The following is a 27,524-nucleotide window of genomic DNA, read 5'->3' as shown; positions in this document are numbered from 1 at the left end:
TACAAACTGATGTTTTTTGCAACATTGTCTTAAAGTGTTTATTAACGCAAAACTTACTTTTTAGGCAGTTTGACTCTAAAAATTATATAAACTGCTCACGGAACATACAGCAGAATTTCTAACGGACTGTATCTCCAAAAAAGCCTCAGTCAAATTTCATGAATGAAACATTTTAAAAGACCGTTTTTTGTGGAGTTAGAGCCAAGGATTCATTTTGACTTACAGTGATTACTTTACGGAAAAACATATTGCACATTTTTTAAATTTTAATTCAGTGCATTGACAGTGGCATTTTTTATGTTATATAATAGGTTTGGTCGATATATATTTGCGATATGTTTAAGGGTTTTTCAATTTTTTCTCTACAAAAGGAATTACAGGGTGTTTTCAAAAAAGATACACTTTTTATGAATTACTCTGTATCCGGGAATACCACGACTGTTTTAATGGGATAGTCCAACACTAAATGTTTACTGGCTGTAAAATCAGTAGGTAACGTACAACAAGGTTAATACAATAACATTTATTTAGTGACGTGCAAAAATCCAAAAATGAAGTTATATAGGACAATAATTACTTATATGTTACTCTGTCCCGCAGAAATACTGAGGATAATTTTAATAAAAAGATTCATATTTAAAATTTTATGAAAATGGGAACTAGGGACAGGCTGTTGATTAATAAAAGCATTTCTGTTGTAGACGTACCCATAAAGATAGCATCTTTTTCAAAAACACCCAGTAATTCAATTTGTAGCCTGTACATGTCCCGAGATGACAACCAAGCCCATAAAATGGCATAAGAATAAATGTTAATTCTAAAATTATCTCAGCTATCAAATGCACTGGATTGAAATTTAAGATATTTGCAGCACATTTTCCTTTGCTCTGTATATAATAATAATAATATTTGTTTATTATCAACCAAATTTAACTTCCAGAGAATTAAACAACTAAACTAATATTACTCGTTAAATTACGATTGATAAATGCACCGTGATAGGTGACTAGCACTAATGCCCGTATTTATAAACGAATCTCAATCTCATACTCAAGTACAACTTCGCCAAGTACGTCGCGAGTCTTGAGTACGACACAAGTTTTATAAACAAAACTTCGGTAATTCTCGACAAAGCATAACCAAAGATAGTTTTGCTAGTAATTTTTAATTTTTTAACTTCATTTTCTAGTAACTTTCGTGTTACCTTCATTGCCAATGTCAAAAATGTTTGGCAATTTACATGGAACGCGGAAGTTGTTGTTTGAGCGTTGATTGTAAGTTATTTGAATTTGGTTTGGTTTGGTGGTTTTCTTTTTTAAATATTTATTATTTCCCTTGAGGTACGTATTCAACAATAATTTTATACATATCCATACCATCTATATGCCTATAGGATCATAAAGAAATTTTTTGATGGCTAAAATAACAGCCTATACCCAAAAAGAGAAGCTTTTGTTGGCTAATTTAGTAGACAAACACAAATTAATGGAGGACAAACAAACGACGCATCAACTGCACAAAAAAAACAAGCAGAATGGACAGAAATTGCTACAGAGTATAATTCCCAAGGATCTATAATAACTGTGCCCAGGAATGCTGTCAAACGTAAGAAACTGTGGAATAATTTAAAACAGAAGTAAGATGATCAATAGAAATGTTTTTGTGGGTTGCTCTATATATTTTTATATCGTAGAAAAAGAAGACAAAACACAGAACAAACATTTCACCGACTAGCAACTGGAGGAGGCCCACTTTTGTAACATATTTTCATCATTGATGTATTCCAAAAATTCATCTGTATCCTCTATATCAGCATGTGCCATACTGCAATTATTAATTATATTGAAGATCTATGGTTTATACTTGAACAATTTGTGGTAACTATACTTACACAGTATCTATTTCCTGAAAAGTTGACGAAATAAACCACAAACTTTTTAATTTTTTTATTGTGTTTTGATTTGAGTTTTTAAACCCTCTAACTATCAATTTTAGACAGTTTTATTTTGAAACGTCAAAAATGAAACCAAGCAATGCTCAAGTCAGGTCAATACCTAACTTGAGCAAGTCTCGATGTAAGCACGACAGAAGTACGCCTTAGAGGTTAAGTTAGGTTTATAAAACAAAAAACTGTACTTGAGTACGACTCAAGTCTGAGAACGAGCGAAGCATTGTTTATAAATACGGGCATAAGTCTTCCCCACGGGCATGTTAAAAAATACAAAAAGAAAAAAGCATACACAACCATGCAGCAACCAAACTATGTAGTAAAGTAGGTACCTAGAATACTATAAAATAAATCAACATACTGAGCCGAATTACTCGAGTATAATATATTTTAGGTATGCAAGCTAACAGTGCTAACACTCGACTGGCTAGCAAAACAACAAACAAAACTAAAACTGTAATGAAAATAGTCTACGTTTACAGGTTTCCTTAAAGATATTCGAAGCAGTATCTAAATTACATAGTCGAAGTTGAAATATTATAAGAGAAAGATCGTCTAAACACTCTAAACAGTGCAAATCTATGTTTAGGAATAGATATGCTATTCCGAAAACGAAGAATCTGTTCTATATACGTAACCCTTCGCAACAGATATGGTGACCGGCCATTCTTCTTGAAACAAAAATAAGCAAAATGCAGTTTTCTTCGATTTTGCATGTTTAATCACATGCAATTGCTAAGTTTATGAATTATAGGACTAGGTCTTTTAATACTGTAATTTTTGTATGCCCCTTTTATCTATATTATCCAAGCATGGTCCATAAATACAGTCGCCAAAAGTACACAAAGAAAGCACAAGGGAGTAACACATCTTTTTTAACTCCTGGTTGATGTAATGTCACTGACCATACCATACAATAATTTTAAAGTTGCATAACCCATTCACATGCTCTTAACGAATATCTGTGAAAATATCACTTTAAGCCAAAATGAATGACGGTCCCTGATTCTAGAAGAAAACGGTCTTTCAAAACCTTTTTTGTCTATTAAATTTGGCTGAGGCATTTCGGAGATACAGGCAGTTAAAAATTGCCAAAAATGTTGCTGCATCGATCTTTTCCGTGAGCAGTTTATTTTGTTAGGTGACCTTTTAAAACTAGCGCATCAGTTTCCAAAACTGCAAGTTCTATAGTATGATTTTTGTCTTATTGCTATAAATCCGGTTTTCAGTTATCTTGTACATCATCAGGTTTTAGTATGAATGCCGCCCTCTACCCAAGAACTTTGTAAGTTTCAACTCAGTTGACAGAGCGTATAGACACACTGATGGACAGATATACACAGTGACTGGTTTCCGATCGATTGGCGAACGGTGTAGGTTACGTGCGTGGTTATGTGAAATGCACAGGATGATTTAGTATCTTTGTGGAAATTCCCCTCACCTGAGATTGAGCATTACACTGACGGTTTTCCATTTTTCCACGCCAGCCATATCTGCAAAGGTGCTAGAAGCATTGTAAAAATCGATAAAAATTGCTTTTTTGATATCAGAGTATTTAGTTGAAGATGAGTAGAGTTTTTGGGTAGCAAATAGTTTAGTAAAAAAGTGTTTTTAGTTTTAGTTAGATAACACATTATTGTTCATCACATCCGCCTATATGAAAATAAGAATCTTAGGCTTATTAAGCAGTTGAAAGGTAGACCTAAAATAATTATGTTTGGTTTCTAAAAGCAATTTTTTTAGCTATTGACATTATGTTGCGTGTGACTATCATTATAGGTATATAGACGTAACAGTAATTGTCGTTTAGTTGTATAGGCTATAAAATAACTTTATTTACTTTTTTGAGGGTATAGTCCAGTAGGTTTAAAATCCATATCGAAAATAATTACTATAAAAAGTTTTATTATTTGTGCCCAGTTTCTGAACATCAAAAGCTCCATCGGTTCAATGGTTATCGGTTCGATATATTAGTTTAAAAAATAATTTTAATTGGGTTTCCGACCTATAAAAATTATTGAGCTGATAATAACAATCGGATAGATATTTTTTGTGGTTTAGTATGCCGAAAACGCCTTCGCCGCTCAATAGCATGAACAATTTCCATGACTACTTCAATAGAAGAAGAGGATACACTGAAAAATCCATTTGATAACAAATTAACAACACAGAAATCAACAAATTATTAGAACTTAAAAAATTAAGTGAAAGTCCGTAACCGTCGTTTTGGCTGAGATATCTTTCCCACAACTTGAACAAATAATGCCGATGGCCAAATAAAGAGTATGGCTCCATATTGCACAGTTATAAATGCAAGGATGTTTTAAAGTTATTTAAACCTGTTATTGTTGTTAATGATAAAAACAGCCTATTGTATAGAGTAAGCACAGTTTCTATCATCTCAACTTAAAGTCAAATGGTGTTTAGGATTTGTAGCGTCAAAAGCATGTGTTACTTTAGAACGAAAAAACTTTTCAGAATGCATCTTCTAAAAAAACAATACACTCATAAATGTATAATGCTGGGGCGGTTTTAAGAATCCATTTTTTCTCAACACCGCGAGATGATTCTCGATATTGCACTTTAAATATTATTCATATAGCAAATTTCTGCAATAGAAGTTTTATGCAGATTTGTTCCACTGCTCCAGACGCAAATACGATAGGAAAACATCGTTGTATACAAACTTTGACACAACGCCAAATGAAGATATTTAGTTGAAATTCCGAGAGTAAGCAGACAGCAGCTTTCTACAGAGACCCTCAACATGAGACTCATTTAATTCATCAGTGATCTACCAAGAAATGAAATCTGATTCAACGACGTCTGCGCTGGTGCTGGAGTGTAAGAAGACATTCCTGTCGCTCACGCGGATGGCCAAAGTACGTCTAACTTGGGTTCCAGGGCACTCCGATGTTAGGGGAAATCCGCCATTGCAGACCGTATCTTCTGGCAAAGATCCGATATAGCTTGAGCGGAGGCCGGAGACATGCGGCAGTCGCGTTGTCTCATTAGCTTCTTTCCAAGAAACAAGTCGGAATCCCTGATGGAATTATCCAGAAAGGACCTCAGATGTGTGACAGGACTTCTCACGGGTCACTGTCAGATGAGAAGACACATGCACATTCTGGGTCTGTCACAGGATCCGGAATGTCGCTTGTGTCTGGAAGACGAGGAAATTCCGATACACGTTCTCACACAGTGCCCGGCACTTGCGACGATCAGAAAAGAGCTTTGGGATAAGAGTGTAATCAACCCCTTAGATATTCAAGGTACCCGGCCAAGGAGGCTTTGCGGCTTTACCAGGGCCACTACACTGGAGGGGTACTAGCTTGTGATGGGTCACAATGGGCCCGGCAAGCGGCCTAAGTGTCTTTTCCGAATGGAGCCCATCTAACAATATCATCATATCATACTGCTCTGGGCTACACCTAATTTCATTTGAAGACCCTCAGATTTTTCGTCTTTTGTTGTTACATACTGAGTACGTCTTTGGAAAAGGAGATAAGACTCTACCTACGACAAAGCACATCCCCTAATACCGACCGTATCTATTAAGATTACAAAGTAGACTTTTTCTGATTAAGTCAGTCGAAAGCCTTGGACAAATCAATGTAGAGCCCTGCACAAAGATTTCTCTCTTCCAGAGCATACGAAATCTCAGAAATAAATTCAAAATTTCAGGTATAATCAGAATTGGATGCTCTTTTTATTTAGAGTATAAAAGAGTACTATTTCAGATAAAATCGCAAAAATTTGCGATATATTAACAAGTAACCTCTAGCAGTTGCTCAGTCAACTAAAATACAGTGTGTAATAGACCATGAAATAGAGAAAAAACAACTTTTCAAACGAGCTATCACTTCAGTAACTTATAATTATCCGTTTTCAAGATATTTCAGATTTTGCCTGACAAGATTCGCAATATTTTATACGAAAAATGTCTCGAATTGCTTCTAAAACTGTGCCATTTTTAACCAACCTTTTAATTTAGATTTTTACAGTTATTTCACTTCAATTAAATGACAATTTCCAGTTTCTCTTAGTCACCGTAATATTACATTTATGGTACTACTGACTGAAATTTATGTATAATAATTATTCGATTTTTCAACTTATAAAATTGACTGTAATTGAAAAAAATATTTATGATGATTTTGATGAGTATTATCAGGTTATTTAAAATAGGTTAGTACCTATTTTCGCTACCGGTATAATCGGAAGTACCGCCACCCGTTGGTATTATATTACATAAATGACTTTCATCGACTAGTGGGTTGCCAAATTTTAAATTTTTTTATATTCCATGGAGGTAAAGCTGTCGGAAAAACTCAATTTGTGTATTTTGAAAGGGAGTTCTGTTCCCTTGCATTTTATACACAAACTATTACATCTACATATTGAAAAGAGAACACATGAAATAAAAAACATAAAACATTTTCTTTTAAAATATAACTCATTCAACCATCTTCCATTTCGTTGAACATCTCTTAGAGTGCAAACATAATGGAGCGACGAGCAAGGCGAAGAGCAAAGAAACGAAAACTAACATACAGTGTCAAATTGGATGACACATAGTGAAGAGCAAGGCGCAGATCCAAAACTGCATATACCCTTACTTTTAAAGTGACAGAATCCGAAAAACTGAAATGTTCTTTTAGTTTGAAAAACAAAAAGAAAGTCCTCACGGGCTAGATCTGGAGAATAGAGGAGCTACGAAACAACCAGTTAGTATAGGTTAGTTTGAATTTAATTGATAATTTTAATTATTTGAATATTAGTCCTAGAATACTCTGTATACAAGCGGAAAACAAATCATATCAGATTTGTAAGATTACTTTTGTCTCCATTGTTCTTCCTGACATTTAATTTACGACTGCCCTCGTAACGCATGTTTGTTGAGTTGCCTACCTGGTGTTGAGTTTACGTCACAGACGATGCTATTGACTGCGACAGTAGTCACTATAGGAAAGTGCGAAATTACCGGATCTACGAGGAGCGTTCAGAAAGTATGCTAGAACCACCGAACTTTGGTATTGCTACTAATAGTCAGTCACAATTAAATAAATATCAAAAAACGCAGGAATCACTAAGAAGAAAGAATTACCAACATTTTGGTAACTAAAAATGAATGTCTGGGCAGTACCTTAAGAATGGAACATTCAAGGTCGGGTTTGAATGGCAGATAAAAGAATGGTTTACGAATCAATGAAAGCTCTGAAAAAGCTTTTAGCGCCCAGCATGATCTTCGTTCTTCGAAACAGTCTGAATGCTGAATTATTTCAGTATCTTCCCAAGAAATCACCTGTAGGTATCCTGACGCAAGCGCTATTACGATGGTGGTACTGCTATGTCGTAGTGTAAGCGCGAAGTTCGTTGCACACTTGTTTGTCTTGCTTTGCTTTCTGAAACAACTGAGTGAGCAGATGTGTAATATGTGCGTATGGGGACACGGCCGGTACTGGTTACTTCAGTATTTTGAATCGTTCGTGTTGTGTTAAACCGAAATTGTTAGTGTTGACAAATTGTGGACTAAAAGGTGTTGTTTTAAGCTTTTGATGAGAAATGATATTTCCAAAAATTGCACATCAAGCTTCAGCTGCTCTTGGATTCTTTGGAATTCGGTAGGCGTTTATTCACAAATTAAATGAAGTTACATTAATACCTGATTAATTATTCAATAGCCGTCCTTGCACATGGGATAGGCATTTATTTGACCTAAATTTAATAGTTTTCTTGCATGACATGGTGTTATATAGTGGGTTTTGTTGTAGTAGTTGTATTTTTATCCTCACTACATTTTAGTTAGAATTTATAATTAAAAATAAAATTCCTTTGAGACCCCAGTTGTTGTCATTTTTATAAATAGTTTAGAATCTGCATAATAAAATCTCGTTGATTAGCATTCAATAGCACAGTTGCTTTCAGTAGCTTTAAATTAGTATTTAGAGCTCATCAATAGTATAGCTGGGGATGCGGTATAGATTTTTAGAGCTCCGCTCTTCCTGGTTAACTAATTACTAAGAACATTGCATCTTTTGTTCAAAGTTCTTGTAACCACATATTTTTTTACAATTAAATTTAAATCCTATTTATACTTAATTAGGAATTCTTCTTAAAATATTTACTTACTTTGTGGTGCGCCACTATTTCCTGTAAATAACCTTTAAGAGTCTTCCAAATTAGATTTTGCACGGATAGGAACTTTTATTAAAGAAGCAATGCCTGGCTGCTCATTATATGCACTCCTAAAATAGTCCCAGTTGAATGACACGTGCGTTTCAATATGTTAAATGTACGGCAAAGTTTTTTTTTGGAAAAAAAGCAAGAAAAATGCACGCACGCGGTTATTTATGTCACAGAAAGACGAACAACTTTTTCTCAACAAACACTTCTTTCACTCAAGCCTCTGGCTATTTTAATTTTGGATTAATACGCCTTCGTTTAGGTGATAATTATCAAGCATTTAACACACCTTGACACCTTAGCATGATTTCCTATGTTTAGCACACGAACAAACAAGAAACATTGGATTAATTTGACACTGTAGGTTTAAGTTTTACATTCAATTTACCTGACTTGTCATAATAATGCAACCTGAACGTAAAAATTATGTTTTATATTACAGTGACAACTAATACCAAGTGAGTCCAGGTTAACACAAGATGTCCTATCCAAGATATAGACCGAATATTTCGCCGATAAGGAGTCTTGATAATGGTGAGTAGCATACCAGTTTATTTTACTTGTGTGTAGTATCCAATTAACCCAAACTCACCCCATGAAGGTTTATTAATGTTTTTATGGGCATACAGATGCATGGAATGCCAATTAGATACATTTTAACTCTCTAATGGAAATTTGTATGTGAAATGAATTTTACATTCATATTAAATTTATTAGTGGAATGTTCACATTGATATAAATTGCTCGTCAAAATGTTGACCTATTATTTCAAATAGCAACACGACGTACATAGTACATACAAAGTACTTACTTTTATTTTTATTTCAGTATGTTTTAGATACATACATTTAAGTACGTCCTTAATACATAAATATCAGTTCCTACTATAGATGTATATGTGGTGATTTAATCGTGGACCATATGCAGGGTGATTGCAGAAATAATTAACCGAAGAATAGAGTAAATATTATACGAGGCTTGTTCAATTGAAATCCATCTTTGGTCAGGTTAGCCTTCGAAACAATTGTAATCACTCAACGACGTTTTGCAATGTTAGTTGTATTTGTAAACGTCAGATCAGTTCCTATCGTTCATACGCAAAATGCAAGCAGTGTATGGAAACGCATGTTTTGCGTATCCAACTGTCAAGGAATGGTGTCGAAAATTTAAGAGTGGAAGAGAGGAGACAATGATAAGCCGCGACCAGGTGCATTCAACAGACAGAAATGTGGCATGTGTAGAAGGCCTGATTAGAGAAAATCGTCGAATTTCAATCAGGGCAATTTCAGAAAATGTTGGTGTGAGTATGGGATTTGTCCACAGTATGGTACACAAACTGGGTTACAGCAAAGTTTGTGCGCAATGGGTTCCTCGCCTTTAGTCAGAGGACCAAAAAAGCTTGCGAATGGGCTTATCTTTGTAACATCTCACGGAATACAGGCAAAATGGTAATGACTTTCTTTCGTCAATAATTGCTGGCGACGAATTTGGTGTCATTATTTTGAACCATCCAGTCATTCTCCGCCACCAAAGAAGTTTAAAGTTCTGCAAGCAAGGTCATGTAAAAATTTTTTTTTTACCATGAAGGACCTTTGCTCATAGCATTTACAGAACCTAGAGTGCATATCAACGCAAACCGGTATAATGAAACTTTGAACACGCTCCATCAAACAGTAAGACGAAAACGTCCAGGAAAGCTCTCGCGTGGTGTCATTCTGCTGCACGACAATGCTCGGCCTCATGTTGGCAAAGTAGTGAATGAAAATCTACAACGAAAGGAATGGTGGATATTAGAGCATCCACCCTATAGTCCCGATTTAACGCCCTGCGATTTTCACATCTTTGGGCCACTGAAAAAGGCGTTAAAAGGTAATCGTTTTCAGTCAGACGAAGAAGTACAAAATGCCGTAAAAGAATTCTTTGAGAAGCAGCCACAAGAATACTTTAAGCAGGGTATACATCGGTTGATTAAACAATGGGATATGTGCCTTAATTGTGGTGGTAATTATTTGTAAATATATTTGCCAATACATTTTTTCTGGACCAAAGTTGGGTTTCAATTGATCAAGGCTCGTATTTATTTTTGGCAATTTATTGCGCTCAAAAAGTTAAGTTACACACTTGGATGAACAATTTGTTTGACACTTTAGTTAGATGGACTAAAAGCTCAACCTGTTTTGCACTTGCTGAATCTATTGGTATTGTAATAAAATAATATCATTCGCGTTGCAGCAGTTTTCTAATGCTTACTACTTACTAGGTTTTCAATTTGAAAAAAGTTATGTTGTCAAAGTCCAACAATTTATTAACCAATGTCAGATGTGTCCCAAGAGAAATTTCATTTACAACCCATCAAACGTAGATTTACTAAGAACCATTTTATAGTGTTCAGCAATATTTCTTTCAAGGCTTAGCAAATTCTTTTTCACAGTTATCTTTTGCCCAAAACCAGTCCTCTTTGTTTAAGCTTATCCCAGATGGCCCATTTGGCTGGGTGTGGGTAACCGAATTTTGGACTATAAAATCAAGCTGTGATTCGAAACAAACTCTCAAAACCAAGCTCTCAAACCCCTAACAAGTCTGTCCCAATAAGACGGTCAACCAAAACAAACCCCAAATCCTTCACTTTGAAAGGTACTCTTGCTATTTGCAACACATCTATAATTTACTCTCTCAATAATTCCTTCACTTTGAAAGGTACTTTTGCTATTTGCAACCTACTCGTATTGTTTTACCTTTTCTCACAAACCAATCCAATACTTTGAAGGAACTTTAGCTATAAGGCAACTTATCTCTGACCCTGCTAAGGTTCTAGCACTTTACTCAGCCACCCTACTCTAGTTCACCTTATTGCTCAAGAATCACTAGTGTAATTAAAGTATAATATATGTGATACAATTGACAATAAGTGTCATAATTTCAAACTCCAGCACCTCGCAAATCCCTGAACCCAATTGGAGGGTCTTTATCAACTTTATCCAACAAAGGCACCAACAAAGGCAAAGAAAAATCTTAATATTAATTTTATGGTTTACTGATGTTTTTCAGGTTTCTATCATACTCTGTCTATTGTTTATCATACTCTCTCTACTGTTTATGAGATATTCAACTTTTTTATATTTTGGAAAGTATTGAACAGCAGCAGCCCTTTTGCGTGATCGCAATTTGTTTAGTAGCAATGCTAATCATATGCAAGTTTTATAAACATATTTGAAACACTGTCATAACGGAATTTGCAACTTCTTATATGTCAATAGTAAGTACCAAATCCTCATCTGTCAAATACTTTACTATTTAAAACATTACTTTAGTGTGCTATTTTGAATACATGATTTAATATATTATGTATGTAAAATCCCAAAATCCACTAGTGGTTATTTTTGAAAAATTATTTTTAATAAATTTCCAAATTTACTAATTCAATATGATAAATAATTTAATAATTACTAAGTTAAAAAGAAAATCTGCTTTAACCAAATACTTGATGAATAACGTACAGGGTTTAGAATCAAAGGTATGTAGTATAGGTATAGACGTTAAAACTGAACATAATTGCTTTCGTACCTACACTTAACAATGTACAAGAATATCCAAATAAATTAAATAATTTCAATTCAAGTGGTGTACTTCTTGTTACAGTAAGTAAGTGCCAATTTGCTGTATTTTAAATAAAACAATCAATATAGTTCAATACAACAAAAATCAACATTTTACTGTAAAAAAATATACAGGGTAGTATTCTGAAGTTTATTAAAAGTGATGAAATGAATGATTATGTCAACTTTTGAACCATCTTGTATAACCATCATTTAGAAAAGGTTATTAAACGTAATACAGGTTAGGTTAGAAATCAAATAAATATCTTAAATTTTACAGGTTTTTAAATTAAGAAATTTGCAACTGGATAGATGTTACAAAAAAAAAATAACAAGATAACAAGTACAGTAAAAAATGCCGCCATCTTGACTCTTTTAGTTAGGTTAGGTTAGCTTAGATAACCTATAATGAATAATTCTAAGAGAAATATAATATATGAGAATAATAGATTTTTTACATGTAGAAAATACAACTTACATTTTATTTACTTGAATTTATTTGTCATTTCACTGGTTTTATACTTTGGAAACAAAATTGTCATAAACATTAATAAAGATATGGGAAAGTATTAATATAAATCAATTAAATGGGCAAAAATTTACTAAAAATTATTAAGAGTATAAAAAGACGAAAATACACTCAGTTTCACATCTTATTATCATTCATTATTATCCAATAATATATCTTACTTTGAACTTTTGTCACTAATCTTCAAAAAATATTTGACATAGACAAGTGAAAATTTGGGTGTTTTGGGACACCCCATATTAGTACAAACTCTAATCATTTAGAAGATTTCATTATGCGTATGTATCTACTGATAACAGTTTTATCACCAAAAAAGATTAGTTGCTGAAGTCAGATAGGTGATGCTGAACAGGAAAATAACTCGCAAATAATTTTCCTATAGCAGTTTTATTAGTGAACCAATGAATTCCGATTATTTGAATTACTGCAGTAATTTATTTGGTAGGTAGTTATTTTTGTGTACTTACGTAGAAAGTATTAATTTTGTTTACATCCAACCAATATATTTGTTTGTCGTTTTTTGTTATGTGATTACAAAGTGCAAAATGCTACTTGATAATGAAGGTAAATATCTGTTTGAATCTGAAATATAAATAAATATTATAAAATTGCAGTCTAAGTTACTTTATTTTTTAAAATTAACACATTGTGACTGTAGTTCGGTTTTTAAGTGTGTTTTCACCAGAAACTTTTAAATTCTTCAAATATGACATTTTTGCTTATCTAAAAAATCTCAGATACTTTAAGTAGCTTTTATTGTAATTTTTATATTATTAATGGACCTGAATAACCACAAATCATGCATCTCTATTTGCTTAAGATAAAAATAAATCTATGGTTGGCTTAGAAGTTTTAAATGGCATTCCTACAAAACAAATAATAAATCTTTCTGAAGGCGATGTCAGCCACATTTATTTTGGACAAATCTCGTTGAAAATGTTTTAAATTTCTACATTGTAAATGGATGTTATTTTTACTAATTTATTTAGTTAATTAATTAGATTTAAGAAAATTTGCCATATGATCATTTTATACAACGAGTTAACCGAAACTAACCTAACCTAATTATAAAAAATAAATAACATACGTCTTGTCCTTTGAAGTTATTAAAAAAACTTAGTTCAAAATTGTAAACGAATCACTAATTTAAATGAACAGTACTTATTTGAGAAACACCCTGTATTTTGCATTCTAAATCACCAATGAGAAGTATATCTATATTTAATTTCAATTATTTTCATTACTAAATAACTCTGATTTGAAATTTCTACAACACAACTTTACAGAGTAATCAAACGAGAATTTGAAGGATTACTAATTAAATATTGGATCATTCGGTAACTATGAAAATAACCGAGTTTTAAGGATAGACTGTCCAATTCAGGCTCTTAGGTAGTTCAATCTTTATTTATTATTAATTATTTGAGTTATTGACATTCTCACTACAGAACTATATACAGGGTAATAAAAAGTGAATTTGAGGGACTAATTTGATATATTGAAACGCCCTGTACGTGTTAAAATAACCGAGTTATAAAATATCAAATATTTTAACAGTATACTTTAATACTTCGATGGTTGTAATGAAAATTGTTGAATTCAGACTAGTGTTAATCGATAATCAATAATTGTAAATAAAGTCTTTATTATTATTATTATTAAATCGATTATGGAATAATCAGACACAACTAACAAACAACATAAAATTAAAATATACATAAGACATAGAAAAACAAAAATCAGGACAGTAATAAATTAGAATCAGAAGGAAAAAATATATAGAAGATCTCAAATTAAAAAAACTGTTTTATTAGCAACATTTTTAATTGAATATTATATTTAAATTAGGAGCTTAAATCTGTATTCAAAAAGAGTAATCGTCGAATGATTATACTCGACCTTTGTTTGAATTTTGAACATTCAATCAGCCATTCCCTAATAGAAATATTTGGATTATTCGATGGTTCAGGTGTACCTAATAATCGAATGATAGATTATTCTGCCATAATCGAGATATTTCTCTCATTTCTTAATCGCTCATCATTATCAGACTTTAGTTCAATCTGTATTTATTTGTTTTCCTTATTTCTCTATGTAACTAAAATTTAAATTGATGTAGTGTGTCACCCTAACCTGAGAGATTAATTGAGTTTTGAAATATCAAAATAGAAATAGTCAAATTCACGTCAATCTGTCTTTATTATTATGTAAATAACTCTGTTGTTTAGTTACACTTATTATTTAACACATTATCACTATACATCACTCTCTAACTAGTAAAATCACTTGTTAAATTGGAAATTCAGACTTTCTTTCTAAATAATTCAGCAAATTGACTTTTTTACTAAGTAACTATATGTAAAAATGTTAAACAGATTCTAAAAGACCTTTGACAACCTATGATAATATGGCCAAATAGTGATTTAAAGGTTACTGATATATTGTATCTTTTGTAACCTAAAAATAATCAGAAATGATAGCATAACATAGCATTAATTGAAAAAAATATGCTACCTTCATTGAATTTTCTTCATTCTTTTGAGGTTATCTTAGTAGAAGTGGCATCATCGCTTCAATTTTATAACGTAGGTGGAAGGCTAGAAGCAGGTTGCGAATTCACTAGATTGTGACCTGTGCGGCGTTGCCAAAACTTAACCAATGGTTACCTGTTCCATTCAAGTGATTCTTAGAAATTTGGGTATTTACTGTTACAAAAAGAACGAATGCAGGTCTAAGAAGGTATACAAATTCTTACACAGTTTCTAGGGGTTTAACTCAGTTCGGTGAAAACAAAAAGTGGATATGGCAACCCGCAACCCATTTGGTAAGAAGTCAATAATATATTCTGTCTCGCTCAACACGTAGTAAGCAGAAAAGGGATAGGGAGACATGCATTCATAGTGTACCAAATAAGTATTAGATTCGTTGATTTTTTAACCATTTAAATGGTAGATAATTCAAGAAACTGTATTTTCGCTCAAATTTAGTGTGATTTGTCAAATTTGACAGTCATTTTAATTTTCCACTTTGGACTATTATTTACCTATGGGATAGGTCTGTTTCAGTATAGTATTATAGAAACAGAACAATAAGAGAACCAAATAAAACGTTTAAAATTAGTATTTTAACCACAGTAGGCAAAAGTAATATAAGTATACGGTGTACAAAAAAGTACTTATTTTTTAATTATTTTTGTGTTGGTTACTTAACATAAAAATGGTTTATGACCTTATTGTCCTTGTACTCATTACATATTGACAAAAATGATAACAATTAGCTCTCGCTGTTGTTTGAGTAGACCTACTTGCTCTAGTTTTTGAGAAATTGTAGGTAAAATACGTTAATAAGACCCATCTAAAAATGACACTATTCAACGCATAAATTATGACAGACTACACTTTGTATAAACAAACTTAGAGAATCTATTTGCATTACATTTACACGCTAATAAAAATTGAAAACATGAAGACCAGTTGATTTGGAGGCTATTTTCAAACGTAAAACATCCGTAACCAGTTCAAACAATCTTTGATTAGCATCAAGTTAAAACGCATTCCTTTAAATCAGGTAGTACTGGACACATTACTAAAAATATTAGATTCCCTTAAGTTAAGGAGTATTTTCTAGTAATGTGAGTCTTACTGTACTAATATGTTGATTTTACGAAAATGTGCAAAACTTTACCAAATTGTGATTTACTCATCTGGTTAGCATGGGATAATTGGTAGACCTTGATTTGATAAAGGGCTTAAAAGACACATGTGGAACCAAGTCATTTAAATGATGTAAAAATGGGAACCCACACTCATATGTATAATTTTATAGGATACATTTGTTGGTATGATGAGTGCACTTGCTGCCCATATGGGTACCACATTGACCTGGATTTTGTGCGATACTGCGAATCCATTAGTAAAGAGGACAAGAATAGGACGGGGTCTATTAAGAGAAGGAAAGACCGACGGAAACAACGACATAGTATGGAAGTACTGCTTGGATTAGCAACTCCTCTACAACCTTTAAATGAAACCACAACCAAGGTAAAGTGTGACTCATGTATACTAAAAATAAGGACTTTACATTGTAAAGAAAACAGTAATAATTTTTGTCAATATTTGCTACGTAATAATTTTTTTTGGGTTTATTACAGATTAGTCCAATTCAGGAAACGCCAAGGGCATTTTCATCACCAGTCCAAGTCCAAAATGTAAATCGAATCAATGAGGGCTTTGATAATGCTTTATCCGATTTCGAAAGAGCATTGCAAAGATCAAAAAATCAACTATCAAACAATTTACCAGATGTTACAGCTGTGTCAGGTATGTACCAACGTGAGAAATTTGTTAGGCAGGTAACATCGTAACAACCATTTACCAGCACCTTTCACGTATACTCGTCACGTCACAATAAGTAGGTTTACCCTTAAGTGAGACAACAGCTTACTGAAAGTCGATGATGACCATGAGGTAGTTAATGATATATTTATGTAATTTTGCGCTGTTAATGGGTTAAGTAATTTTAGTAAACAACTTTCACAGGCTCAGAGTGTTTCCTATAAAGGGTGCTTTACCTACCTACCTATGAAGGCACTTTTAAGGGTTTATTTGCTTAAGGGACGTAGTGAAAAGGGTCAGTTTAGCTCGGCTAGTTGAACGCACTTTCTTCAAAACTATTTAACAAATTTGACGCCACTAGAATTTTGTATTAAAATGATTGGCAGGAAGTAGTCATCGGGGCATGAACTTTTAAACTTGCGTTACCCAGCCAACCGTAAATATTCGTATACAGAACAGTTTTATTCCTACTTTCGTCTTGCTGTAAGTAGTACGGTACCATTTTTACATCGTGTTTTAGACAAATGGCTTACGACGAATTGTTAGTTACAAATGTTGTGTTAATATGTGCGTGGTTTTTGTGTACGGGCTTTATGCATATCATTTTGTTTATCGATCGCCTTATCTCTATAGATATCTCAGGAAGTTATACGAGCTTAGATAACAAAGTGTTCTATATTAATCGGTTATTGTCTATAAAGATTTTATATTTCGAACTTTTGTTCTGTTTGGATAATTTTGAAAGTGATTTGTTAATATCAGCGATCTTTTCTCGAATCTCAGCGTCTCCAGTATTGCCAAGCCAGGATGGACCGTTGAAGCCTGAGTTTGATATGGTCAGTATCGAATCATGCGGTCTTAGTCCTACAGCATTACAGAAAATCAGGGAGGCCCTAGCCTTAAGTTTAGACCGTACCAAACAGTTGGAATATCAAGTTAAATTAATACCAGATTTACAGGTAAGTCCTGCATGTTACCTTAATCAAAGTTCTGTGTACACAAAACTATTTCAGGATGAATTAGCCAAACTTCGAATAGAAAATAATCGATTGCGGCAAGAATTAAAGTCTAGCGAAAGTATAAAATTTAATAACCTAAATGGCAACTATATTCGTGATACGTCAGACCATCAAAGAGAAAGAACACATAGCTTTACTCACATCAAAGAGGACGAAATTAAAAAAGAATCCTCACCCTCACCATTACCTAGAAAAGACTGTGGGGTGATGTGTACAGTGTTGACTCGAAATATTGGAGTAGGTCACCAGTGCCCTAATATGAAAGATGCATCAACCATAACCACAGAATATGCTGACAAATGGTTACCAGAGAAAACAAAATTCTTAAACTTAGAGACTAGTCCTAATAAGATCAGCATCACCAAAGGAACTCAAACCTTCCCAGGAAAAGAAAAACGCGACCACAGTGTACAGACTGTAGAAATAAAACCAATAACTGTTAGCACAGTCACACAAACTGACAACATTCAGAAGATTCTCAAAAGCGTTGCCACCCAGCAAAAAATTGACAGCAATTCCATAGGTATTTCAACTGACAAAGTAAACACAGTCTGTGATAAATGTAAATCTTTAGAACATAAATCATCTGTAGACCCCAAGCCATTATCATTAGCAGCTTTAGACACCACAAGCAAACATACAGTGAACAGTAGCAATAAAACAATAATAAGTAATAGTATAGGTGTGCAATACGATTACACTGTAGACAAATCAGATAAGTCATCCCAAGTTGAGGTAACTTTAAGAAGCAAATCTACACAACACCAACCTAAATCTACAGAAAAAAGTACTCAACACGAAACATATAGTTCTTCTAAACTTACCGACACCAAAGATTTACCAGTTCCGGAACCTAAGCCACGAGTAGATAGAGCTACATCCCCGCATGCAATGGAAAAAGAAGTATCAGAGGAGAAAATGTATGAGAAATCTGTGGTTAAAGAACCTGATGTACCGAAAGAAAGTCCTTCTAGTCCTACTCCAAGCAGGATACCAGTACCAACAACTCCAATTGAGGCTCGAAAATTTAGGAGGCAAGATACGTACACAAAGGTTTACTGCACCTCTCCTACAGAGAAATCTCCAGTTTCACTAGAAAAGTAAGTAATTTTTTTTTATTTAAGTGTAGTATATAATTACAACCCTGATGTCCAGAATTGAATGAATGAAAACTGATTGGTAAATGCATATTATAGTTTATAGTCTTCACAGGGTAACTGGCCGCAATTTTTTACTTTGTTTTGTATTTTGGTTTGTTTTTACATTTATTTTTTCTTGTTCAGTGGCTGTAATTTTTTCTATTGCAACTACATATAATAGAGTAAAACAAATATTACGAGATTTATGAAGAAATTGATAACCAGATTTAGGCCTTCCTACAAGGAGCAAAAGACATAACATTTTTCAGACTTTTGGTGTGGGAGCCCTAGTATTTTAAGGAGATTTTGACTATTGTCTGTAATTTAACGCTATTGATTGGTGCCAAGTAAGTCAAGTTACCACTAAAGTTTTAAAACACTCTGCAAAGATATTATTACAATATAAAACTAGAGATAAAACGTTGCTCTAAAAAGACCTTTCGTGAGTAGTATATAACCAAAAGGCCTATATCCTCATACTTAATATAATATAATACTTTGATATATCATTGTTGAAACCTGTGATATAACTGGTAAGTATTCAGGTTTGATAATATTTTTAAGAGTGTTTTAAAACCATTGTTAGGTCTTTTTTAATAGTTCAAACATTTGAATAGTTTTATTTGCAGTCGTTAATCATCATTTAATTTAATGTGTAGGTGTAGAATTTTGTTTTAATTAACAAAAATCACAATATTTGATTTTGGTTGAATTTAAGCACTCTCTGTGCCCCAAATTCACAAAAAAACATTTTTTCTGGGAACTATAGTAGTTTGATGGGATCGTAATTATTACTTTTAGTTTCACATTTAAAATACCTGCAATATGTCCGACCTGTATCTTACTAAATATATTGTAGAATTAGAAGGGTTAAAACTATTACAAAAATTTAAAGGTATTTTTAAACAGAAATTCATTGAACATCCTGTCTATTTTTTAATCCAATACTCTTTGTTAAAGCTATATGCGAAGAATGTGTAACAAGACATTATAACATTTGAGAAATGAATGGTCTTAATAAATAAAGATCACTAAAAGCTCCTCAAGAATCAACAGAGTCCGGATTAAAAAGCACTAATATCGTGCAAAAAAACACATAAAAAGCAAAATTATTTTCCTTAAAAAAGCACAAAAATCAATGAAAAGCAATTAGATATGCAATTTTTTTTTTACTTTTTTTGAGTTCAAGTTCTAAGAATTTGTTGACTCTTAAACTGCTTTAGAAGCATAGGGAAGATTTTAGACTGTTTTGAAAACTTTTTTTTTGAACTACTTCAGGAGCATTTGGAAGGTTTTTGGACAGTTTAATAGGATAGATATATTGAAGGTTCTGGAATGCTTTAGCGGCATTCGGAAATTCTTAGACGGTTCAAGAATTTTTTTGAAAGCTTTTACACTGCTTTGATATCCTTTGGGAGCATCTAGACTAGTTGAAGAGCATTTGGAAACTTTCAGACCGTTTTGAAAGGCTTTCGACTGCTTGGGAAGCATTTTATAGTTCCCGTAGTGTTTTAAAATTTTTTTAAACTACTTGAGGAGTATTTGGACAGTTTAAAGAGTATATTGAAGGTTCTAGAATGCTTTAGAGCCATTTGGAAATTCTTAGAAAATTCTATAATTTTTTGGAAGCTTTTTTGGAGACTGTTTTGATATATTTTGGGAGCTCCTAGACTAGTTGAAGAGCATTTGGAATCTTTTAGATTGTTCTAAAAGCTTTTGGAAGCTTCTAGATTGTTTTGAAAGGTTTCTGATTGTTTTACAAGCAATTTAAAGTGTCTGTAGTGTTTTGAAATCGCTCTGGACTACTTTTAAGGCATTTGAAACCTTGTAGACGGTTTTAGAAACTTTTGATAGTTTTTAAACTGCTCTAAAAACATACGGAAACTTTTAGACTGTCTTGAAAAGTTTTTAGAGATTCTATACTGTTCTAAATGCTTTTGGAAGGCTTTAGACTGCTTTAGAAGCATTTTGGAGTTTTTATAGTGTTTTGAAATCTTTTTAGACTACTTTAGAAGCTTTGGAAAATTTCTGGAGAATTTAAAAAGCATTGAAGGTTTTCGACTGCTTTTAAAGCATTTGAAAATTTATAGACGGTTCTACAAACTTATACTGCTTTAGAAGCATAAGTTGAAAAGCGTTTGGTAGCTTTTTGACTCTTCTTCTAGGCTGTTTTGTAAACTTTTGCAAGGCATTTTGTAGCTTCTATAGTGTTTTGGAATGTTTTTACATTTTTTTAGACTACTTCGGAGCATTTGGTCATTTTAAATTTGTAAATTGATACTTACCCATACACACCCATACACTGCAACAGATAATTGGTATGTTTTTGACTCTCAGAAGCTTTCAATATCTCAATATAGCTATTGCAATTGTAAATTAACCTATACAAAATAAAACCATACAAAAAATAGCAGCAAATAAGCACAAAAAGAAGATAAAAGCAAACAAATCTGTCAAATGACGTGTTTTTGCGTAAATCGTTCACGTCAGATGTCAAAGGTTGGTTGCTTTTATTATTTACAAAAAGCAAAATTCCTAGAAATTCGGACTCTAAGATTCACTAATAAAGTATGATTGGTTTTATATTAAGTTTTATAAAGTCTAAGGATAATTATAAATGGTTTAAACTGAATGGTGTTTGAGTATAAATATATTTAAAATATTGATTTGAAAACAGTATAAATTGGAGATGTTTTAAAACTGGTGTCACGTGTTTAAAACAGGTTTATACTTTAAAAAAACGAACAAAATGGTACGATTTGACAGTTACTTAGCGTATTGAAAGTTGATTTCTAATAAAACAAAACCAATGAATCGGATTTTCTTCAAGGAATTTTGGATAATGAGAGTTTTTGATTAAATTAGCGCACAATTAAATGTGGAAGTCGAATATCTCAGTTAAAAAAGGTAATTAAAAAAAAACACTACACCATGGTCGACATTTAATATAAGTGACACATTTGACACACAGTGTTTTAAAATACACCCTGTATGTACCTAAAATGTTTAGTTAGCAGAATTTCAAATTTCATGTCAATTAGGAAAGACACAAGATGCATTTCTTTATAAAAATGTCAATGTACTATCTATGTAACTTTTTAATTGTCTGAAAGGCTTCAAAAAAATCGTGTTCTTGGATTTTTACTGTTAATTTCCAATGACTGTCAGATTTATTAAGTTTGGTAGCCATATTGAATTTGAAAATGTCGATTTTCTGTCATTCTAAAAATTGACAGCTGCCACAATTGGTAGATACCCGGGATCAAAACGAATTATTTTCAAAATTTCTCTGTGATGGTCGATTTAGGTTTGACAATTCTAGTTTTCACCTGCCATTGCATATTGACAGCTGTCAGATTTGGCTACAGTTTTACCTAATTTAACATAACTTTAAAAGCCACTAGTCAAACTTTCAACTTTGGTCTCTAAAAACTGTAATTTGAATGACAGTTTGATAACTCTCCACCTCGATTTAATAGGGGATTACTCAAAGTACAGTATTTCTTTCTATTTGGAAGACAAAATTCTGGAAAAAATTGTGTATAACCTCAAAGGGGTACTAGTCAACTGCCCCAAGCTTGAAGGTTCTAACCTTAAAACTAGACTATCTATGTCAGTTTACAAACTCCACTTTCCTTCATTCAACTGGAGGTCACTCATTCTGCTCTATTTCCTTTAGTTTGAGAAGAAAAATTAGGTTATAACCTTGAAACTAGTCAATTCACCCCACATTGAAAATTCTGGCAAAAATTCCACTATTCCACATAACCTCTACATTTTATGGTCTTAACTGAATCAAAATTCATATAATGTAAATCGGCTACTTTCAGGAATATCAATGTCCATTTTGAGAACCATCTTGTTGTTGTTTGTTTGTTTCGTGAGTTCCTAGCAACAGCTGTCAAATTTATGTAAATTGTCATAATATCACATCAAGTTATTCAAATTACCCAATGATTATTTTTATACACCTTGTTTGTACCTAAAACGTATAGTTTGATAGGATTTCAACTTTCAGGTCAATTGATAATGAAACAATCCTCATTTCCGTATTAAATTGTCAATGTATTATCTATGCAACTTTCTGTTTATTTTATATTTTATCTGTTATAGATGTCTGAAAGGCGAGACATGTTTAATCATTTAATAGTGGGCCAGACGACTTTACTACTTACCCAAACATTGTTGTTTATTAAATTAAGTCTCAGATATGATGGAAGGTCAGAGGTTAACTGTCTAATCAGACATAAATCTCCTCTAATTGTTTAAATAAGTTATCTTGGGGGTTCCAAACTCTGGGTAAACGACCTCTATTTTAATTTCTATTGTTTTTTATTAATCTGAATAGAAAGATTAAAACATTATTTATTTATTTAAAGCAGTACTCAAGTACATGCTTGTTAGTTTAAATAGTTAAATGAAAAGGCAAAACTATAGTAACACTAAGGAATATGACAAGAAATAATAGAAATAATTATACATTTCACTCATGCTACATGCTTATACAACACTCTGTAGAGACGTGACTAATTTTATAAGGTCTTCATTAACTTTATTACACATCTCTAGTATTTTACTTAAAAGCGTTCAGATGAATGATCCTGTATATTTCAAAGGAGTATATTGTAAGAAATACAAAAAATTACAACTTCCGGTCTATTCATTTTTGTTACAAAATCCATTGATATTAGTTAAGAATATGAAAAGCAAAACAATTTTATTTAATTCCCGCTCAAAAGAGATGCTTATTAATTTTTTTACATTATGAAAAGTTTTAAACACCCTGTGTACTATATAAAAAAAATTGTGAAACATTTGTATCTCTTAATTTGTGATACTAGAGCAAATGTTAAATTACATACATTACACATTTAACAGGAGTGGTGTATTTCACCCTGATGCCGTCGTTGATAAGGGGCTAATACAGCCCAAGGGGTGGCGCACATTCGAAAGGGCGTGCGCGTCCTGGAAATCATTATTGATGATTTCCAAGTTCTTTCAGTAGGACAACAATGCGTTTCGTATCATAAGCAAAACATCGCTTCTCGCTTTTTTTGTTGCTATGGCTTGAAGAATTTTAAATCGCTTGTACGAATGTTAACTTCTAAGCAAACTCAACACCTAAACTCTGATCAGTGCTCTTATATGCGCCAACATATCCTTTTAACTAGGTATTTTTTGGTTTTTATTTTCTGTGCTTAGTGAATACATAAAAGTGGTTTATTCTAGGTTATCAGGCTTAGACCTAACCCCCAAATCCGTATCTACAGAAGCTATAAGTCCGTTTGATAAGGTTAAGCAAAACTTCAAGCTCGATGTGCCAGCCAACATTCCTAGTTCGAAGTCGCAATCTCAGAAAACTCTTACCCAGGGAGGAACACTGCCTGTTTCTGAATCTACAATTTTCCAACCACCTTCAGAAAATCGAAAAAAGTAAGTTTTATTGCACCAAAAAAATGTTACTCGAAAATAATGAAATGTTTGGTACAAATTCAATAATTAACATAAACTTGCAACTACTGTACAAAACCAAACTTGTATTAGTTCACATAGCTCTCCCAGTATATTATTTAACTTACTAACCTAACTAAGTTTTATTAAATTTACAGTTTTTTCGAACAGAAGTTACCTATTAAATTATTTTGTCATACAAATATATATTTTCTTGACTCTTTGTGAGAAACGCACTAAGATAGAGAATCCCAACCAACCATATACCCAGCATCTCTCAAATTCGGTTTTGTGTTTTGGTTCTAAACTGTCTTTGGCTTTGTTAAAGAGTGTTTAAAATGCAGCCTCTGACGTTTTCCCAATTTTCCGGAAAATTGAAAAAGATAATTTAATTTGGAAACCGGAAATAAGTTTCACATAAAATTCTCTAAAACTTTCCCCACTTAACCGACTCTGTAGCTCTTACCGTTTTCGAGATCCAAATGCATGTAAAAGCAATTTGGGACACACTGTATTACAAGAGTAATTTGTGTTATAGCGTGTAATAATGGCATTTATGCACGGATAACATACTCAGCTGTATATTCTTGAGATATTTATAAATAAATCGACAATTAAGATTTTTTACACACGTTTCGTTCACGTTGTTCACCAGGACACAAACATTACTGGATGAGTTCAACAAAATATGTTATTTTATATTTTTTTAAAGAACATTTCAAAATACGGTAATTTTAGATTGAATTGAACAATTTTTACTGTAAAATTAATAGAACGTTTAAAATTCCACGAAAATCGTATCAAAATGGCGATAATTTGGTAATTTTCAAGTCAACCGTTATGAAATGTTCTCCAAAGTTTTTTTCATAGAACGAATTTCAAGTATGAGCTTTTTCAAAATAAATTTTCTAATTTTTTTCTCAATTTGTTTGCTTTCATTTTAGATCTGAGATATAACTTCCAAATTTGTGTATTACTTCTTTTAGCCTTCATCTATTAGATAAATAATTTTTGTATAGGAAATTTGTAAGTATAACTTCTTGATGTTCTCGTCTAAAAACGAGTTTAAAGAATAATGCATTTCTTAATAAAAATGCTCTTCACTTCTGCTTCAAATTTGGTCAATTTCCACTATATTGTCTAAGAAGAAATATGTAACAAAGTAAGGGAAGTTCTATCTTTTGAACATTTAAGTGAAACAGTAAGATGAATCTGTTGTTTCTGCCCTGTTTCATCTTAGTAGATGATCTACTCTGGTAATGTTTATTCTGAAGAACGATTTTTTAACAAATGACCAAAATCAATAACATGCCTTCCTATTTTTAACGTGTCGACACAACGTTGCCTCATATATGGTTATGGCCCAACCCTGAGTTGCCTAACCCTAATTTATTGTATTACTTTTTGAGGCTTGGTTTTCACAAAATTACATTTAGACCAAAATAGAGTCAGTTAGCAGGGTTGTCGAGCAAAAATCCATCCACTGATTTAGATAAAGAAGAACGCTGAAAAAACGAAAATATTCTAGATGTGTTTGTATATAACTATTTTGTTCCTACTTTCTTTCTGGACCGCCCTGTATTTTGGTAAGTTAGACAACTTAATCAGAATGTTTCTAATAAACTTGAAAGCATCCCTTAAAAAAGTCAGAGTCACAGAATACATTTTTTTTGTTTCAACCGTCAATTTTGTTAATATAGGTTTGGTTTTAGCTACATTTCCCATACTTTAAAACAATTCTATTATTGGAATTATACATTATTTCAGCTACAATATTATTATTATAGATGATAACGTATTAAATATATTTTCAGAGCAACTCCAAGTAAAGAAATGCAAGGTGCTCTAAAAGTGCTCAACGACTCGCTCCAAAAAAGTCCAAACAGGACCGTTAAAAACCACAGCGCTATTAACATTGTACAACAGGAATGGTTCAAAATATCAAGCTTAGTAACAGCAGATCCATTAGATGTGGAAGATTACTTAGATGCCTTCGAAGACATGTCCTCTTTACTTCTGCAATATGTAGTTAACATGACGGACATTAGCGGAAACACAGCAATGCATTACGCAGTATCACACGGAAATTTTGATGTGGTGTCCATTTTGTTGGATTCAAAGGTCTGCGACATAAATAAACCTAATAAAGCTGGATACACAAGTGTGATGCTGGTTTCCCTTGCTGAAGTTAAAAGCCAGACCCATGCCAATGTTGTTAGGAGACTGTTTCAGATGGCTGATGTTAATATCAGAGCAGCGCAGGTTTGTATTTTAAGTTACTCTCCTAATCCATTCGAACAAAATAATTTATAAACGAAGGTTGTACTGAATTGTGACTGCTTTTAGCATGGTCAAACTGCGTTAATGTTGGCGGTTAGTCATGGACGTCTTGACATGGTCAGGATGCTTTTAGAAGCAGGTGCGGACATCAACATTCAAGATGAAGATGGCAGCACTGCTCTTATGTGTGCTGCTGAACATGGACACATCGAAATTGTCAAGAATTTCCTATCGCATCCCGATTGCGATTCTAGCATTGTTGATGTTGTAAGTATGATGAGAATAAATCCCAACACACCTTATTCGACTGTATATTCTAGGATGGTAGCACAGCATTGAAAATTGCTATGGAAGCCGGTCATAGACACATTGGAGTGCTCCTTTACGCTCACGAACGAAATAATCAAAAAACTGCTCAATCTACGAAACTAAAAAAACTTAATTCAAACAGTCCGAAAACCCCCTCATCTCCTCTACCAATTAGAAGTAGTCACCGTGCCTTAACTGATCCAAGGAAGTAATTTACGTGGAATTTACCCTCTAGTTTCTATTATATTTAAAAGTGTCCATACTGTTTTGTAAATAGTTGCTAACACAGTACTAAGTGTAAGAAACGTTGCCAATTTGTACCCTGTCTTTGTTACTATATATATTTCATATGTATTTTATTGTGTACTTATTGTTACAAGATGTATTCAACGAATTATGTCAATCTTCTAGATTAACTAATGAGTGTGAGAAGCTAGGATCACCTTTGATAAGTTGTTTCTTATAAGCTTTTTAAGTATCTAACATAAATCTTAGCTCTCTTCATTGTTATTTCCAGTGTAGGGCACCAGTACCAATTAACATTCCATTATTTTAATTTAACTGTATTTGTTTTTAATACTGGTTACTAAGGTCTTGTTGATTTACCTATTTGACTAAAAATATGTTTAAGCATTTTTTCTGTCTCTTTTATGGTGTTAGCAAGTACACCACAATGTAATAAAACAACACTATTATATGAATTAATAAAGGTTGATATGTTAAAGTAGTAAAA

The 27,524-nt window shown here is 32.7% G+C and overlaps 1 protein-coding gene and 1 long non-coding RNA gene across 4 annotated transcripts; both read left to right on the top strand.

Annotated features, from left to right (window-relative positions):
• The first annotated feature begins 1,130 nt into the window (after window positions 1-1,130).
• LOC145738596 (uncharacterized) lies at window positions 1,131-1,827 on the top strand. The gene is made up of 3 exons (XR_014180817.1): window positions 1,131-1,340; window positions 1,394-1,636; window positions 1,694-1,827. It is a non-coding gene; the product is annotated as an uncharacterized LOC145738596 (long non-coding RNA).
• A 5,507-nt stretch (window positions 1,828-7,334) lies between these two features.
• Window positions 7,335-27,524, top strand: Kank (KN motif and ankyrin repeat domain-containing protein 2 kank). Of its 3 annotated transcripts, XM_081993734.1 has the most exons (10): window positions 7,335-7,572; window positions 8,577-8,668; window positions 16,085-16,299; window positions 16,410-16,578; window positions 17,377-17,552; window positions 17,607-18,712; window positions 23,981-24,184; window positions 26,017-26,464; window positions 26,549-26,749; window positions 26,803-27,524. In XM_081993734.1, the coding sequence occupies exons 2-10, from the start codon at window positions 8,614-8,616 to the stop codon at window positions 27,001-27,003; spliced, it is 2,775 nt and encodes a 924-aa protein (XP_081849860.1). In that variant the 5' UTR covers window positions 7,335-7,572; window positions 8,577-8,613; the 3' UTR covers window positions 27,004-27,524. The 3 variants fall into 3 exon arrangements, with proteins under 3 accessions (XP_081849860.1, XP_081849861.1, XP_081849862.1); XM_081993735.1 differs by lacking the exons at window positions 7,335-7,572; window positions 8,577-8,668 and adding an exon at window positions 12,555-12,700; XM_081993736.1 differs by lacking the exons at window positions 7,335-7,572; window positions 8,577-8,668 and adding an exon at window positions 12,790-12,823.

The sequence above is a fragment of the Ips typographus genome, linkage group LG16 (assembly GCF_016097725.1).
Source record: "Ips typographus isolate SLU linkage group LG16, UJ_Ityp_2.0, whole genome shotgun sequence".
NCBI classification, from domain to species: Eukaryota; Metazoa; Arthropoda; class Insecta; order Coleoptera; family Curculionidae; genus Ips; species Ips typographus.
Note: the sequence above shows the minus strand (reverse complement) of the source record. Positions and strands in the feature narration are given on the sequence as shown.

Excerpts from the sequence above, each read along its gene's own strand:
- Kank (XM_081993734.1), top strand. The coding sequence starts at position 8,614 with ATGTCCTATCCAAGATATAGACCGAATATTTCGCCGATAAGGAGTCTT. Across the intron at positions 17,553-17,606 it reads AATTAATACCAGATTTACAG|GATGAATTAGCCAAACTTCG; the intron begins GTAAGTCCTGCA and ends AAACTATTTCAG. Across the intron at positions 18,713-23,980 it reads TCTCCAGTTTCACTAGAAAA|GTTATCAGGCTTAGACCTAA; the intron begins GTAAGTAATTTT and ends GGTTTATTCTAG.